General features: G+C 44.9%; 1 protein-coding gene across 1 annotated transcript in view; it reads left to right on the top strand.

Moving 5' to 3' along the window:
* The window catches only part of mrc1a (mannose receptor, C type 1a), a 254,012-nt gene that overhangs the window by 62,019 nt on the left and 173,236 nt on the right, over positions 1-18,757 (top strand). Inside the window, 1 exon segment of the mRNA XM_085987853.1 lies at positions 871-1,035. Coding sequence (XP_085843979.1) covers positions 871-1,035 — 165 coding nt within the window.

The following is an 18,757-nucleotide window of genomic DNA, read 5'->3' as shown; positions in this document are numbered from 1 at the left end:
CTATAAAGTTTCATATGCAGTCTCAGTGTTACAGCAGTTTGCTCTTGTATTGTGAAGTCCATATAATAATATCTGATAAATTGCTATTTATAATCTATTTAGTGTCAACTTTTTAGAAGTTCTAATTCATTTATATAACATATTGTAGATTATTGGTTCTGAAAATCATGTCAGTCAATTCAGTTCCTATTTCATGTAACACTTTGACAAAAGCATTTCCCTCGCCTAATTCTTCTCCGTATTCCTAGAAGTTGCATGGTTTCATGCTTTAACTGATGCCTCATTAATCTCAACCCTATAGTCTCAGTCATGCTTATTCTCCTGTGGCCCGTTGCACTGGAGCTATGCTTGTATGAGGGCATGCTCCACTCTAGTATTTTTCAAGCATGTTCTCATTCATTTCTAAAGGGAATTTTTCTTAGCTGGGAGCACCTCATAAAGCCTACTACTACCCCTGCCACTGCTTGCTTACAGCTGAGTAGTGAAGTAGAATGCAAAAGGGCGCACATGGGAAAGGTTTCATTTTCATACTGTGTATAGGTGCTTACACAAATGCAAATAGTGTTTACAGTGCCTCAGTTCTAAACCACCATAACCTAAAAATATGGTTAAAAATTACATTTTAGACAAAATTCCCTGTGCGTTCTATTTGCCATGATCACGCTGGACTAACAATAAACAATGATTTTGAGAACAATTAATTGCTAAGTGAACAATAACAAAGCTGCATGGACCTGGTATATATTTGTATGGAGATGCAAGTAAGTATGTATATACCAGGAGAAGCAGTGTTTTTTTTTATTACAGGGGACTTAAATACTTCCCGAGATAGGACACAGATTTATTAGTAAAACCTGTCTGTTTTTACAGCCAGCAGCTGTGGTTCTTTATGGAATAAAGATCCTTTAACAGGCAACTGCTACCAAATCAACTATAATTCAGCTCTGACATGGCATGAAGCAAGAAGAAGTTGTCAGCAACAGAATTCAGACTTGCTGAGTGTGACAGAGCTACACACACAGACATATCTGTCAGGTAACAAATTATTGCAGATATGTATCAATGTTTTTTAAATGTTATTGTCAAGAAAAACAAAGATTCCATTACCCATACCCAGAAAGCTATTAACTTTATTGATCTGTTAGTGCTAGAATGACCTCAGAAAATTCCATCATTGTGTTGCAACATCCACTATCTCCAGCACATTCATGGAAATCATCTCCAATGCCTGTACTTGAGTTATATGCTTCTGTAGTATTTTCTGTTTGAAGACCGAGCCCCTGAGATCTGTGTCTTCATCTGATAGCAATCATTTTTTATTCCTTTGGTCAGACTTTTATGCTTCCTTATTTCCACTCCCAAGTTCCTTAACAGCAGAGAGATAACAGTGACAATGATGGAAGTTTTTGAGGCCATGCAGACCATCCTGGACTGTGTGGAAGTCCAGGAGAGATTAGTGGCTGCAAGGTCTCAGGAGGAGAATCTAAAGACAAACATGGCCTCAAGAATGGATTCCCAAAGCTTCCCTTTTTGTGAAGGGTGCTCGGCATATCCAGCAAAAGAAGCACAATTTGGCTATCTGGGATGGGAAAGTAGTAGGGTTGGCACCGACTGCAGATTCACGATGACCTTTCTTGTCTCTTCCCGTTCAGACTTTTGTACCCTGCATTACCTACCAGTAAACTATATCATGATACTGGAGGTGCCATGTGAACTCTGCTCCTCCACAACCCATTCTAACCTCTCTTCCTCCTGTAGCTGTGTGAGAAGAAGGTATTGGTGAGACCGCACCTAGAATACTGCATACAGTTCTGGTGTCCATACTTAAGAAAAGACATACTTGCTCTCGAGGCAGTACAAAGAAGGTTCACTCGGTTAATCCCGGGGATGAGGGGGTGGACATATGAGGAGAGGTTGAGTAGATTGGGACTCTACTCATTGGAGTTCAGAAGAATGAGAGGCGATCTTATTGAAACATATAAGATTGTGAAGGGGCTTGATCGGGTGGATGCGGTGAGGATGTTCCCAATGATGGGTGAAACTAGAACTAAGGGGCATAATCTTAGAATAAGGGGCTGCTCTTTCAAAACTGAGATGAGGAGAAACTTCTTCACTCAGAGGATAGTAGGTCTGTGGAATTTGCTGCCCCAGAAAGCTGTGGAGGCTACATCATTAAATACATTTAAAACAGAAATAGACAGTTTCCTAGAAGTAAAGTCAATTAGGGGTTACGGGGAGCGGGCAGGAAATTGGACATGAGTCTAGGTTCGGATCGGTCATGGCCCTGTGAGTGGCGGAGCGGGCCCAGGGGCCGTGTAGCCTGGTCCTGCTCCTACTTCTTGTGTTCTAATTCTGTGTTAGATTTCAGGAGATGGTTCTATTCACAAGGATTAGTGGAGACCTCGGGAACAGGCTGCCAGCTAGGAGTCCTTCAAGAGTAAATTGGGCCTGTTCCTGGCTGGGGTGGAGATCACCTTTTACAGAAGGTAAGTACTGCAGGAAATACAGGGACAGAGTGATCTCCTGGACGAGTTTCGATCGCCTAGATGAGTCGGAGAGGAATTTCCCAGATTTTTTCTCCCAAATTGGCCATTGGGTTTTTTATCTGGTTTTTCGCCTCTCCTGGGAGATCACATGGGTTCGGGTGGGATGGAGAGTGGAAGTAGATTTGAGGTTAGGATCAGATCAGCCATGATCTTATTGAATGGCAGAGCAGGCTCGAGGGGCCGATTGGCCTACTCCTGCTCCTATTTCTTATGTTCTTATGTTCTTAAAATACATCCCACCACATCTGGCCCTGCCAGTAATGTTATGGAATGCTAAGTCTGGGTATAATTAACATATTGGCCCAGAAATTTGGGTCTCCACGGGTGAGTACATACGGGGTACTCACCCGTAGGCCTAATGGAAGTGCCGGTTTCCTGCATGCACTGTGCATGCACAGGAAACCGGCACTTCCGTTCACCTGAACGAAGGGGTTCAGAGTTCGAACACGTGTGAGGGAGAGGCAGCGCGTACGCATCGAACTTGCGGTTTTTTTGCAGGGTTTCCCGGGAGGGTAAGTCTCCAGAATTTACACATTTAAAAAGCAGTCGTAAGGCCTGCTTTTCACAAGGTAAGTGGTGAATTAATTAAAATTTAAACATTTTTTCCACAGGTTTATTATTTTTAAATACTTTAAAGAAAGGTAAGTTTATTTTTAGCCCTGTTAGAAAATAAAATTATTTTTTTCAAAAATTTAAATTATTGTTTAAAATAGTTATTTCATGTAATTTATAGTTTATTTAAAAAATGTGATGTTTAAAAAAAATTATTTGAAGATTTAGTGCTGTTTTGGGGCCGTAGTATTTATAAGTTTTGACAGCTCTTCCTGTCAAACTTATGAATGCAGCATTCCCTGCTCCGATTGGCTCCCCAGGGTCCACGTGATCCCAGGGGACGCATCGAACTAACTGCGCCCCTGGGATACGCAAGCACTGCGCGCTGGCAGTTGGAGCAGGCCCAGGATCGGAATTCCACGTGGGCCCACAGCTCAACGGCCGGCGCGCTAGGTAAGTGCAGGTTGGGGGCTTACACCCGCGGGAAGCCCCCGACCCAAATTTCTGGGTCATTATATCTCCCAAGTCAGTAGTATACTTGGTTTGAGGCATTTATTTGATTTTAATGTGACTCAGTCACTGTGGGAAACATAGACGATATTCTTCCTTTTATTTCTAACCTTCATTCAAATTCTGTAATATGATTTCTTTATAATTCGCTAATATTCCTATTCCATAACGATCAATGCATGAGTTAATCAATGTATTAAATTGTTATCTACGAGTTTGCACTCGCAATCTTGTCATTGAACTTGGGTTCTCTCGCCCAATGATCTCTCCATGTCCTTCCCCAGCTTGACCTGGTTTTCATTCCAGCGCTTCTTCAGCTCTTATTCTCTATGACTGTAGGTAATAGTGTGACTATAAGAGCAAGTATTCTGGGTATTCTGGGAATTCTGCGGCGAGTGTCTCACCTCCTGACTACCCAAAGCCTTTCTACCACCTACAAGGCTCAAGTCAGGAGTGTGATGGAACACTCTTCACTTGTCTGGATGAGTGCAGCTCCAACAACACTCAAGAAGATTGACACCATCCAGGACAAAGCAGCCCACTTAATTGGCACCCAATGCACCACCTTAAACATTCACTCCCTCCACCACTGGTGCATCGTGGCTGCAGTGTGTACCATCTACAAGATGCACTGCAGCAACTCACCAAGGCTTCTGTGGCAGCACCTCCCAAACCCATGACCTTTATCACCTAGAAGGACAAGGGCAGCAGGCGCATGGGAACACCACCACCTCCAAGTTCCCCTCCAAGTCACACACCATCCTGACTTGGAACTATATCACCATTCCTTCATCGTCGCTGGGTCAAAATCCTGGAACTCCCTACCTAACAGCACTGTGAGAGTACCTTCACCACATGGACTGCAGCAGTTCAAGACAGCGTCTCACCACCGCCTTCTCAAGGGCAATTAGGGATGGGCAATAAATGCTGGCTTTGCCAGCGATGCCCAATCCCACGAATGAATAAATTTTTAAAAAGTGCTTTTCTTCTGCTTTCTACCATCTGTTATACTCAAGTTATTTATACCTTGGGAAATGTGGTTGCCTTAATCTCCTTAATTTCTGCTTATTCAGGGGGCGCCTTTATACATCTGCATGTTACTTTCCAATTCCACTATCTTTTTTTTTAAGATTGAGATCAATGCCTGGTCAGGCCAAGTCATTATCAGGTCGCAATTTAGTTACAACAACTTTTACACAAAATAAGCATTCAATTTCACTAATTTCAATAAGTACTAGTTACTCCAGTATCACAACTGTAATGCACAGAATGCGACAATCACTTGTTCCCTCTCAGTCAGCAGCTGAGGAACATCTACCCTGGGGAACTGGAGAGCGAGTTAAACACAAAGAACAAGCGATTAAGAGTAGTTGTGGTGGAACATGAGGAAGAAGATGTTGCTGACCAGTGGGTCAACAGTAGTTAGCCCCCAGTTAAAGAGTGTGGGGATTCAGGCTCCTAAAAGAATGCAACAGAGGCACCGTACATGCTTCTGCCACTGAGATAGCACCTAGGAGAAGTAATAGATTAGATTTAAGAGTTCAAGCACCACATCAAAGGGAAACAGAGATATAAGTAGGGTTATAAGTAGAGTTATAAGTAGGTATGCACACAGGCACAGTATGGATTGTGATAAAATTATGGCATCACTAAAATTGTGTGTACAGACATTGTTCTTGATATGGTTTGGAAGTGGCTTTGATGAGGTGGGACTTTCTGCCTCTATTACTCTACATACTTTAACTTCTCTAATTTAGATAGTTGAATTTTAGCTCTTTATGGGTTTGAAAGTATCTTCATTGGTTCTGATATCTAGGTAATGTTTTTGATGGTGAGCTGAGGATAGAAAAACCACTATGAACTGTTTTAACTATTGGTAATGTTCTATGGCTTCACAGGACATTTCTCACTATCAAAACATCAGAACTACATTTCAGACTTTAATAAATGCATTCATTGAGCAAAGGATGAACAAGCAAATATGTAATATATATCTCCAAGTCAGGATGGTGTGTGACTTAGAGGGGGCTTGGAGCTGATGATGTTCCCACAACATTGCTGCTCTTTTCCTTCCCAGCAGTAAGGGTTGCAGAGGAGTGATTTATTGTGAAAGTAATCTTGGTGAGTTGCTGCAGTGCATCCTGTAGATTAAACATACTAGACAAGTATGAGCTCATCAAAGAGAGTCAGAATAGATATGTGAAGGGTAAGTCATGTTTGACTAATGTAGTTAGTACCACATCACAGGGAAATAGAGTTATAAGTAGGGTGTTAAGTAGAGCACGGTAGCATAGTTGTTATGTTACTGGACTAGTAATACACGTAAGCCTGGACTTATGATCTGGAGACACAAACCCCACCATGACAGCTGGGGAAATTAAATTCAATAAATCTGGAATAAAAAACTAGTATCAGTAATGGTGACCATAAAACTATCAGATTGTTATAAAAACCCATCTGGTTCACTAATGTCCTTTAGGGAAAGAAATCTGCTATCCTTACCTAGAATCATAGAATGGTTACAGCACAGAAGGAGGCCATTAAGCCCATGCCAGTTCTCTTTAAGAGCACTTCAGCTAGTCCCACTCCCCCGCCCTTTCCCCGTAGCCCTGCAAATTTTTCCCCCTCAGGTACTTATCCAATTCCCTTTTGAAAGCTACAATTGAGTTGGCCTCCACCACCCTTTCAGGCAGTGCATTCCAGATCCTAACCAGTCTCTGTGTAAAAACATTTTTCCTCATGTCGCCTTTGGTTCTTTTGCCAATCACATTGAATCTGTGCCCTCTGGTTCTTGACCCTTCCGGCAATGGGAACAGTTTCTCTCTATCTACTCTGTCTCGATCTCTCATGATTTTGAATACCTCTATCAAATCTCCTCTCAACCTTCTCTGCTCTAAGGAGAACAACCCCAGCTTCTCTAGTCTATCTATGTATCTAAAGTCCATCATCCCTGGAATTATTCTCGCAAATCTTTTCTGCACCCTCTCTAAGGCCTTCACATCCTTCCTGAAGTGTGGTGCCCAGAATTGGACACAATACTCCAGTTGAGGCCAAACCAGTGTTTTATAAAGGTTCATCATAACTTCCTTGCTTTTGTACTTTATGGGCTCGATTTTCAGTGTGCCGTGGAGTTGGGTTTGGAGGCGTGCGGGGGGTGACATTCCTGAAATCGGGGTCCCGACCCCATCCCGCCCCCATGCCAATTTCAAAGGAGGCGGATACCCGCCCCGCACTGGGACTCGCCTACCCGAGGCGGGAAGGGGATTAGTGCCAATTAACTGTCTGTTAACAGATAGTTAACAGGCAGTTTTTAGCCTAATCCCTATTTTTAAGCTTGAACTGTGGGAATCCCGATGGCTCCAAACCACGCCAAGTTGGCGGAGTCGGGCTTTCGGGTTGAAGGGCTTGGAGGGGTCGAGATGTCAGTGTTCAGGTGAGTGATGTGTGCATGAGTGCAAAGGTAAGTGTGTTTGGTGTGCCTAAAGTGATTAAATAAGTTTTACATACATTTTCTTACCTTTTCAGCCTTCCTTCCTTTAGGTTCGGGGAGTCCCTCATCTCACTGGCACAGAAAGCAGAATGGCTGCGAACTGTCAAAAGTGGCAGCCTGCAGCTTTCTGTGCAGGAGAGATTTCTAACTGAGTCTGTGGAGAAGGACTCATGTTAGAAGTAAGACTGTCAGTGTTTGACAGCTTCAAACAGCTGTGAAACACTGATATTTCATCTGTCAAAACGTCTTGACAGATGACATTTCAATCTGTGACGTCACCTGTTGCCGGGTGGCCCTTATTTGGCCTGTTGAGCCCGCTGGGTGGGCTCAACAAGGTCAATCAAGTTAAAATCGCATGGATTGGTCGCATCTCGATGGAGGCGGGACTACAACCCCGAAAGTTGTAGTCCCGCCTCCAACCCGACTTCTGAATGACAATCCAGCCCTGTGCTTCTATTTATGAAGCATAGGATCCCGTATGCTTTTTTAACTGCTTTCTCAACCTGCCCTGCCACCTTCAACGATTTGTGCACATATACCCCCAGGTCTCTCTGTTCATGCACCCCTTTAGGATTGTACCCTTTAGTTTATATTGCCTCTCCTCATTCTTTCTACCAAAATGTATCATTTCGCACTTTTCTGCGTTAAATTTCATCTGCCATGTGTTTGCCCATTTCACTATGTCTTCTTGAAGTCTATCACTATACCTCCAAGTTTTGTGCCCTGTACTCCCAAGTCCAAGTCAGTAATATATATCAAGAAAAGTAGTGGTCCTAGTACCGACCCCTGGGGAACACCTCTGTATACCTTCTTCCAGTCCGAAAAACAACCATTCACCACTACTCTCTGTTTCCTGTCACTGTGCCACTGTCCCTTTTATTCCATGGGCTTCAACTTAGCTGGTAAGCCTATTATGTGGCACTTTATCAAATGCCTTTTGGAAGTCCATATACACCACGTCAACTGCATTACCCTCATCAACCCTCTCTGTTACCTCATCAAAAAACTCGATCAAGTTAGTTAAACACGATTTGCCTTTAACAAATCCGTGCTGGCTTTCCTTAATTAATCCACACTTGTCCAAGTGACTGTTAACTTTGTCCCTGATTATCGTTTCCAAAAGCTTCCCCACTACCGAGGTTAAACTGACTGGCCTGTAGTTGCTGGGTTTATCCTTACACCCTTTTTTGAACAAGGGTGTCACATTTGCAATTCTCCAGCCCTCTGGCACTACTTGGTCTGGCTTATATGTGACTCCAGACCCATAGCAATGTGGTTGACTCTTAACTGCCCTCTGAAATGGCTTAGCAAGCCACTCAGTTTATTCAAGAATTTGGCTCACCACCACCTTCAATTAGGGCAATAAATGCTGGCCTTTCCGGCGACATCCACATCCCATGAATGAATAAAAAAAGTTTGAATTTTTGAGGAGGTCACTAGCATGGTGGGCAAGGGAGTGTCTCTGCATATTTATCTATATGGACTTTCATAAGGCATTTGATAAGGTTCCGCACAAGAGATTATTAGCAAAACTAAAAGCACATGGATGTGGAGGTAACCATGTCACATGAGTTGGTAATTGGTTCAGAGGTAGGAGACAGAGAGTCTGGATAAAGGGAACATTCTCTGATTAGTGGTATGTGAAGGTAGTGTTCCCCAGAGATCAGTACTGGGGCCTCAACTTTTCACCATTTATATTAATGACTTGGATGAAGGAATTGAGTCATATATCCAAGTTTGTAGATGACACTAAGTTAAGAGGCAGAGTAAATTGTGTACTCCGCCCCTGCCTCAGCTCATCTGCTGCTGAAACCCTCATCCATGCCTTTGTTACCTCTAGACTTGCTGCCTGTATCCCAACTCGCACCAAGCACCAAGTCCCATTCACACATCACCCCTGTGCTCGCTGACCTACATTGGCTTGGTGTTGACGAACGCCTGGTCCATCTCGGCCGTCCAGATGATTGGATCCTTCCCGGACTTGCCCTTGAGGGCCTCGTACAAAGGCTGCATAAGCAGAGCCGCCTTAGGGACGAATCGGCGATAGAAATTGACCATCCCGAGGAACTCTTGCAGAGCCTTGACGGTTGGCGGGCGCGGGAAAGAGGTAACATCCTCCACCTTCGTCAGTAAGGGGACGGCGCCATCTGAAGTAATGCGGTGGCCCAAGAAATCAATCCGCTGCAGGCCGAACTGGCACTTGGCTGGGTTGATGATCAACCCATGCTGACTAAGGCGTGTAAAGAGTGTTCGCAAATGGCCGATGTGCTCTTCCTTGCTAGCGCTGGCGACGAGGATGTCGTCGAGGTAGACGAAGATGAAGTGAAGGTCTCGAAGCACGGAACCCATTAAGCGCTGGAACGCCTGTGCCACGTTCTTCAAACCAAAAGGCTTCTGCAGGAACTCAAAAAGACCGAACGGGGTGATGACTGCGGTCTTCGGGACATCTTGCGGGTGCACGGGAACCTGGTGATACCCACGGACGAGGTCGACTTTAGAAAAGATGGAATTTCCCGCCAAGTGGGCCGAGAAATCCTGACTATGTGGGATCGGGTACCGGTCAGGAGTAGTGGCGTTGTTCAGGCGTCGGTAGTTGCCGCAGGGCCGCCAGCCGCCGCCCGGTTTCGGAACAATGTGGAGAGGCGAAGACCAGGGACTACTCGACCGGCGAATAATCCCCAGCCATGCCATCATGTCAAACTCCACTTTCGCAGCCGCGAGCTTGCCGGGTTCAAGCCTTCGAGCCCGTGCATAAACCGGAGAGCCAGTGGTGGTGATATGATGTTCCACACCATGCTTGGTGGCCGAGGAGGAGAAAGTGGGCCTGGTCAGCTCTGGGAACTCTCCGAGGAGCCGAGTGAAGTCGTCCGGAGAAGGGAAAGCGCAGGCGATAGAGCGCGCCACGGTGGTACTGTGGTGGCACGGGATCAAGTGGAAAGTGGCCGTGTTGATCAACCGGCGGTGCTGGACATCGACGAGGAGGCCGTTGGCACACAGAAAATCCGCCCCCAGGATGGCCTGCGATACTTTGGCCGTGACGAATTCCCAATGGAAACGCTGACCGCCGAAGCACATTTGAATCTGCCGCTTTCCGAAAGTTCGAATAGCTGCGCCATTAGCCGCCTCGAGGGAAAGACCCTGTCCCCCAGCTTGAATGTCGAGCTTCGATGCAGGTAGGATGCTGCACTGCGCCCCGGTGTCGCAAAGGAAACGTCGACCCGAGAGGGAGTCGGTGATGAAAAGTAGTTTCCCTGAGGACCCGATGGCCATCGCAGCCGCGGAGCGCCCGTTAGACCCGGTCTTCCTTCGCCGGGAATGCTGCAGGAGTTTTGTTTTTTTGGGGGGCGGAAAACTGCAGGGAGAGCGGCAGCGTCGTGCTTTCACGCCAAAACGGGCGTGGTAGGAGCACCAGCCCGCTGCAAAAGGAGCTGGAGCCGCGTCTGTGGGGGATGGGCATCTCGTGGCGGTGCAGCACTGCTGGGTTACAGTGAAAATCTTATCTGCTTCGGCAGCAAGCTCTGCACAGTCTGTAACCTCGGACATGGCTAGGGCAGCCTGTAGTTGGCAGAGGAATAGCTCTCGGAAGAGGAAGCATTCCGAAGAGCGTGAGCATTTGGCTCATGAGCTCGGACGGTTTGGAGTCCCCGAGGCCGGGCATAGCGAGGAGCCGGCGAGCGCGTTCTGACTTCGAGAGCCCGAAGACTTGTAGCAATCGCGCCTTTAACATATCATACTTGCGGTCAGTAGGCGGACTACCGAGAAGGCTGATGATCCGCGAGGCAGTGGCGCTATCGAGGGCGGAGACCATGTAGTAATAACGGGTCTGATCCGCAACGATGTTCCGGATGGTGAACTGGGCTTCAGCCTGGATGAACCATGTAGCTGGTTGTTGCTCCCAGAACTGTGGCAGTTTCAGAGTCACGGCGTTCGTATCCATGCTGAAGATCTTCCGCGAAAACTGTTCACGAAAGTCGGGGTCACCAATGTAGGAACGTGGGTTCCTAGCTAAAAGACTGAGTTCGACTCAGGCAATCAAACAAAATGAACTTTAATGAAACAAACAGGTTTTAACAAGAAACTGCAGGATAACATCGAATGTAGGCCTGCTCTCTTCAGGGGCTCCATGAGGACTGCCTAGGGTGGCCCCGGGCTGACGTCATGATGTTCTTCCCGCCAGTGGGGGATCCCGTGATGAACGGCGTGACGTCATCACGTTTTAATCGCGCTGTTAAAGTAACCACGCTCTGTACAGTTAAACAGTATAAATACAGATACAGACTCAGGCTGTAGCTAACATGTTGTTAAAGGAATTATATACAAACGATCTGAGTCCTTTGGTGGCTCCGCCACAAAATAGTGCTATGGGATCTTTTACGTCCACCTGAGAAAGCAGACTGGCCTCTGTTTAACATCTCATCTGAAAGACAGCACCTCCGACAGTGCAGCACTCCCTCAGCACTACACTGCAGTGTCAGTCTAGACTTGATGTGCTTCAAGTCCCATGGAGTGGGGACTTGAACCCACAACCTTTTGACTCAGAGGCAAGTGTGCTACCAACTGAGCCACAGCTGGCACTAAAAAAAAGCTAGTGCACAGGTACAAAAACCCAGGGGAGTTGAAATTCAAAAGCGAGGAAGTGATGGTTCAGTGGCAGACTGTTGGTCAGACCCGATCTGGAGTACTGTGTTCAGTTTTGAGCATCGAACCTCAGGAAATATATGTTATCCTTGGAGGGGGTGCAGTGCAGGTTCACAAGAATGATACCAGGGCTTAAAGGGTTAATTTATGAGGACAGGTTGAATAAACTTGGCTTTTATTCCCTTGAGTTTAGAAGTTTGAGGGGCGATCCAATCGAGGCCTCTAAAATGATTAAGGAATTCGATGGGAAGCCTCTGGTGGAGAAATCCAGAACAAGAGGACATAATTATCAAATTAGAGCTAGGCCATTTAAGAGTGAAATCAGGAAGCAACTTTTCACACAAAATGAGTAGTGGAAATCTAGAATTCTCTCCCACAAAAGGCTATGGATGCTGGGTCAATTGAAATTTTCAAGACTGTAGTTGATTGTCTCATTTCCACAATTGACTCCCGCGAGCCACGGGACCCATATCTATGCCCATCCTTTTGAAATGTTCACTAATAATGGGTGGGGGTTGCACTGGAGCTTTGCTGTGATTCCCTCAGTTTACCCATAAGTTGACATCAGTCACATGTCCTATAATATTCAACCATCTCATTTGAGATTCTAGGCACATGTATATACTGTAATAATCTGCCTTTTGTACGTTTTACCATCTAATGTGCGACCAGAGGGATCTCATGAGCTAACTTAAGTAAATCTATATAAACATGCCTATGATACTGCTATCTGCTGAACTCTTCTGGTTCCTGTTTTTAAACTGGTTTAGACTGATAACGTCGGACCAAATATTGTTCTTATAACTATACCATCACATTCGTTCAGTCTTTGTTGCCATGATGCCTCAAGTGACTTCAGCTCACACATTCTCCAATGTACGCCATCCTGCTGAGCCTCTACTAGCTCTTGGATCATCACTCAAGCCATCTACTCTTTAGCTGCATTGGTGCTAATGGCCCCTATCACTGAAATAATTTCCCTGCTGAATCTCTAATGGTTTCTACACAGAAGCTTCTGCTTGGTTCATCCCTGATCATAAGAGATATTCTAATTTGACCTTGGCCACATTTTGGGATTGATGACTATGCCACCATGAAGGGGTATTTGTGTAATGTTATGTTCATAAATAAATAGACGTTTTCATTATGAACAGCTAGCTTGAGCTAGTCATTTATTCAGCCATGTGGACTAGTGTACAGGCATCCATCTTGACTACTGCCTTGTGGGTAGCCCACCACTAAACATACAGCTCCACCTAGTGTACCATTCTAGAATGACATGTTACTGATCATTACATCCCCCTTCCTTAGAGGTTAAACAAAATCAATATCAATCAATCATAATGACATAAACATCTTCACAACAGTCAACACATTTTCAAAGCTTTACTTTATGAACTCTAAGCTTTTCATTCTTTTATTATAGTTTTCTTTGTACTCAAAGATTAAGTCTATCAGGCTTTTTTACTTCACGTGTGGATCTTCTCAGCACAGGTAAGTCTGATGTGTTTCCATGAGAGCCTGTATGTGTGTTTGTGTTAGATTGTTCTGGTGGTGAGTGACAAGATTCAGTTGCGGCATTGTCATCGATTTGCTCTTGGATAGTTTCTTGTGTTTTCAGGAGGGAACAGCGGTTCCTCCTGAGAATCTGTCCTTCCTCAGTTCTAACAGTGTATGACGTTGGTCCTACTTCCTCAAGAACTGTAGCTTTCCTGTTCCATGCATCTGGATCCTCAATCCTAACAACATCATCCCTTGTCAATGGTTTCAGAGTTTTGGATGACTTGTCATAGTGTGATTTCTGTTTCAGCTTTAACAGTTGAAGTCTCTGTCTCAGTTCCTTACTCTGCTTTTCTTTTGAACAGCAGGGTAGCGTGGTGCGCAACTTGCGACCCATTAGGAGTTCAGCAGGTGAAGAACCACAGTCTAAAGGGGAGGCTCGATAGCTCAGCAGGGCGAGATAAGGATCAGACTTGCTTTCTGTTGCTTTCTTCAGTAGCTGTTTGAGAACTTGAACACCTTTCTCTGCCTTACCATTCGACTGAGCATACAGAGGACTGGATGTGACGTGTTGAAAGTCATAATGTGCTACAAACCATTGCCACTCCTTACAGTTGAAGCACGGACCATTGTCGCTAACGGCAATCCTGGGAATTCCATGTCTGGCGAAGATGGATTTAACATGCATTATGACACTGCTTGCTGATGTGCTTGAGAGCAGCGCCATCTCAGGATATTTAGAATAGTAGTCAATCACTAATAGATAGTCTTTACCATTCAAATGAAAAAGGTCCATACCAACCTTTTGCCATGGTACTGTTGGTAAGTCAACTATTATCATTGGTTCCTTTGCTTGTTTGTTTTGGTGTTTCTGACATGTCTCACATTTGCCTATCATGTTCTCAATGTCCTTACTTATGCCAGGCCAATAAACAGTGTCTCTTGCTCTCCTTTTGCATTTTTCAATTCCGAGCTGTCCCTCATGAATCCTTTTGAGCATGTCTCGACGTAGAGCCTGTGGAATGAATATTCTGTTCTGTTTTAGTAATAGTCCACTTGCGACACTCAACTCTGACCTGATGTGAAAGTACTTTGGACAGGAATCTTTTGGCCAACCATGATGAATGTTCTCTATTACTGTTTGTAACACTGTATCTTTTACTCTTTCTTCTGCTATTTGCTTTGATTTTGTGTCTGACACGGGCAGCACAGCAGTGACCATACTCACATGAACATCCACGTCTTCCTCGGTAGAGCTCACATGACTCATTGTGGGTGCTTGGGATAGTGCATCTGCTAACAGTATGTGTTTGCCTGGTGTGTAGATCAGTTCAAAGTCATATCTTTGCAGCTTCATCATGAGTCGTTGAATCCTTGGAGACATCTCATTCAGATTTTTTTTTATGATGGCAACCAGTGGGCAGTGGTCTGTCTCAGCTGTGAAGGTGGGAAGTCCATATATGTAGCCATGGAACTTTTCTAGTCCAACTACCAAGCCTAGACATTCCTTTTCAATCTGGGCGTATCGACACTCAGAATCAGTCATAGACCTGGAGGCATAGGCAACAGGCTTCCAATCTTCACCCTCTGCTTGTAGCAAGACCGCGCCTAGGCCATCTTTTGATACATCTGTTGACACTTTGATTCTCTTTGTTGGGTCAAAGAAGGTGAGTACAGGTGTGGTTGTCAGCACTGTTTTGAGGTTCATCCACTCTTGTTCATGTCTTTCTGTCCATGCGAGCTCATTTGTTTTATGTAGCAGGTCTCGCAGACAGACTGTCTTGGCTGACATGTTAGGAATGAACTTTCCAATGAAGTTTATCATCCCCATGATGCATAGCACTCCTTTTTTGTCAGTGGGTCGGGGCATTTTGAGTATGGCGTTTACTTTTTCCATATCTGGCTCTATTCCTTTACCAGATAGATTATCTCCTAGGAAAGTGACTTCCTGGATGCCAAACTGACACTTGGCTTTGTTGAGCTTCAGTCCATTCTGGCGTATGCTCTGTAGCACTTTAGTCAGTCTCTCATTGTGTTCTTTCCGTGTGGAGCCCCAGATGATGATGTCATCAACATAGACCCGAACTCCTTCCAGACCTTCAATTATGTGTTCCATCGCTCTATGAAAGATTTCAGATGCAGATATTATCCCGAAAGGCATTCTGAGGAAACAATGCCTGCCAAATGGTGTGTTGAAGGTACAGTATTTGGTGCTCTCTTCATCCAGTTTTAGTTGCCAAAATCCTTGTGAGGCATCGAGCTTTGTGAAGTATCTGACACCTGACATTTCACTGATGATTTCTTCTCGCTTGGGAATCTGGTAGTGTTCACGTTTTATGTTTGCATTTAAGTCCTTTGGATCCATGCATACTCTTAGATCATTGTTCTTTTTCTTTACACATACCATGGAGTTAACCCAGTCTGTTGGCTCTTCGACTTTCCTGATGACTCCTAGTGTGGTCATTCTGTCCAGTTCTTTCTTGAGCTGGTCACGCAGGGGTGCTGGAACTCTCCGTGGAGCATGTACCACTGGCTGAGCATCCTCCTTTAGCTGGATCTTGTAAGTGAATGGTAGAATTCCAAATCCTTTGAACACATCCTGGAAATTACTCACTACAGAATCCACCGAGTCACCTGGTCTGCTTATGGCACAGTTTATACGGTAGACTCTCTTGACCAGTTCTAAGTCCTCACAAGCTTTGTCACCTAGTAGTGGATCAAGTCCTTCAGCCACAACAGAAAACATGAGATAATGCACTTTGTCTTTGACTGTCACTTTGAGTGTGCATACACCTAAGCTATCTATTTTCTGTCCATTATAGTTCTTCAGTAGTACTAACTTTTTCTGTATTTTGGGCTTTTCTTTCATATTTTTAATGTCACTCATACTGATTAAGTTTGCTTTTGCCCCAGTGTCTAGTTTCAATGTAACTAATGCTCCATTTACCTGCAGTGGCATTATCCATTTGTCCTCTTTTACTGCATTAACTTTATGTTCAGCATTGTCCATTCCTGAGGGCTGCACATTTTCTGTATCCTTTTCGATATTGTCACATGACACCATTCCTACAAAAAATGTCTCACTTAAATCAGTGTCCTCAATCACATTGACTTGTTGCCCTTTCTTTGTTTTTACTTTTGAAAAGCATTGTTTGGCAAAGTGATTCTTTCCATTACATTTTGTGCACATTTTTCCAAACGCTGGGCATTGTCTTGACTGGTGCTGGTAACCACAGCGTTTACAATTAAAAATTCCATCCTCCGATTGCTTTGCCTTTCTGTTCTGCCCATGTTTCTTCCCTTTGTAGGACACAGCACCGACAGCAGCACTATCACTTACTACAGTCGCATTATTATTAATTTCACTGAAAGTCTTTGTGTGCTGTTGAGCTAGCTCACTGGCATGGCATATTTTCACAGCTTTCTCCAATGTTAGTTCAGTTTCTCTCAATAAATGTTCCCTGACCTTTTTATCATGAATACCAAACACAATCTGGGCACGAATCATGGATGATTTCAGTTCAGAGAAATTACATGTCTGTGCTTTCAGTTTCAGATCGGTCACAAAGCTATCAAAAGTCTCATTTTGCTGCTGTGTCCATGAACGGAACACGTACCTCTCATAAGTCTCGTTCTTTTTGGGAGAACAATGTGTATCAAACTTCTTTAGCACATCGTCCATTTTTTCTTTGTCCTCCTCTTGTGTTAGGGGGGATTAAATATGTGGGGTTATGGGGTTACGGGGATAGGGCTTGGGTGGGATGGCTGTCGGTGTAGGGACCGGGTGCTAGGGTTTGGATGATCAGCCATGATCTCATTGAATGGCGGAGCAGGCTCGAAGGGCCGAATGGCCTACTCCTGCTCCTAATTTCTATGTTTCTATGTTTCTATGTTTGATCAAATACAAACGTATTAAATACCTCTATCGCCTGCGGGCCTGCAACCCTGAGCAGTAACACTATTTTCCTTGCATCTGGCTTCGTACCGAACCCGATGGCAGCAATGTAGAGTTAGAATTGTTGTTTGAAAGTCCGCCAATTGCAGTCGACATTCCCCATGAGTTTCAAACCCTCCGGTGGCTTCAAATTCTCCATGTCGCGTTTCACAATATTCAGCAGATATTACCACTTCTGGTACCATGTTATGTTCATAAATAAATAGACGTTTTCATTATGAACAGCTAGCTTGAGCTAGTCATTTATTCAGCCATGTGGACTAGTGTACAGGCATCCATCTTGACTACTGCCTTGTGGGTAGCCCACCACTAAACTTACAGCTCCACCTAGTGTACCATTCTAGAATGACATGTTACTGATCATTACAGTGTAAGACATGTTCAAAATGCTATTATTGAGTTACACTGAGTTCTCAGGGGGTTACAACCCAGCCCTACAAAATCGCTGTGCTTCTTCAATTCTGGCCTCTTGCGCATCCTCAATTTCCATCACCCCACCATTGGCAGCCATGCTTTCAGCTGCCTAGGCGCTATGCTCTGGAGATCCCTCCATAAACCTCTCTGCCTCTGTACCTCTCTCTCATCCTTTAAGACGCTTCTTTAAATTGAACTCTTTGACCAAACTTTCGGTCACCTGTCATAATATCTCCTTATATGGCTCGGTGGCTAATTTTGTTTGCTAACGCTCCTGTGAAGTGCCTTGGGACATTTTACTATGTTAAAGGTGCTATATAAATGCAAGATGACATTGTTGTTGTTAAATTCATGGGGCAGCAGCAGTAGAAGATTAGATTAGGGCTGCGATTTCCCCTACCTCTGCAGGTCTGTGGCGGACAACGTCGGTGGTGGGCCTCAGCCCCGCTGTTGGCTCCATCCTGGCCTCCAACATGACTTTCTCCTGATTGGGCTTGCCCAGTGATTGCCCAGTGAGTTTCCCAGCCAATTGAAGGAAGCGGGTCTGATGACGTCATTTGATGAAGCGTCATCAGCCGATTTCCTTAAAGGGACCATGCGCAAATTTACATTGATATTTGTGCTGTCAGTGTTCTACAGCATTGAGGTGCTGCAAGCACTGACAAGCACTGCACAGAGGTGTACGGCTGCACCCAGGCTCTCTTGCAGGGAGGTTCTCTTCCCTTCCAATGGGCGGAAGAGACCTCCCCAGGAAACCAACGCAGCCTGGTTGCACATTGCACAGAAGGGCACATCAGGGATGTCATCAGGAGGACCAGGCTGCAGTGGCACAAGCCTTTCAATGATCTCAGTAGATCATGAAATGTTACTGCAAAGCCACACTCAACCTCATCCTGCTGTGCCACTCATCACATCCCCATCACTCTGCCTTCCCTACTCACACCCTTACTGCACATCCTTACTCACACCAACTTACCTTGCACCTCCACTCATCCCTCTCTATCTAAATTATCACTTCCCCATCTCACTAGCTACCCCTCACACTCATCCTCATCCTAGTGCAATTGTATCAACTAACAACACACAAGGGTAGGCACTTAACCAATGTTCATGTGATGTTTCTGGTAATGTGCTGTCAAACATTGAAACCTT

Source organism: Somniosus microcephalus, chromosome 5, assembly GCF_052327205.1.
Source record: "Somniosus microcephalus isolate GS21.2 chromosome 5, FLI_Smic_1.0, whole genome shotgun sequence".
NCBI lineage: Eukaryota > Metazoa > Chordata > Chondrichthyes > Squaliformes > Somniosidae > Somniosus > Somniosus microcephalus.
The sequence above is the reverse complement of the archived record's forward strand: the minus strand, read 5'-3'. Positions and strand labels throughout refer to the sequence as shown.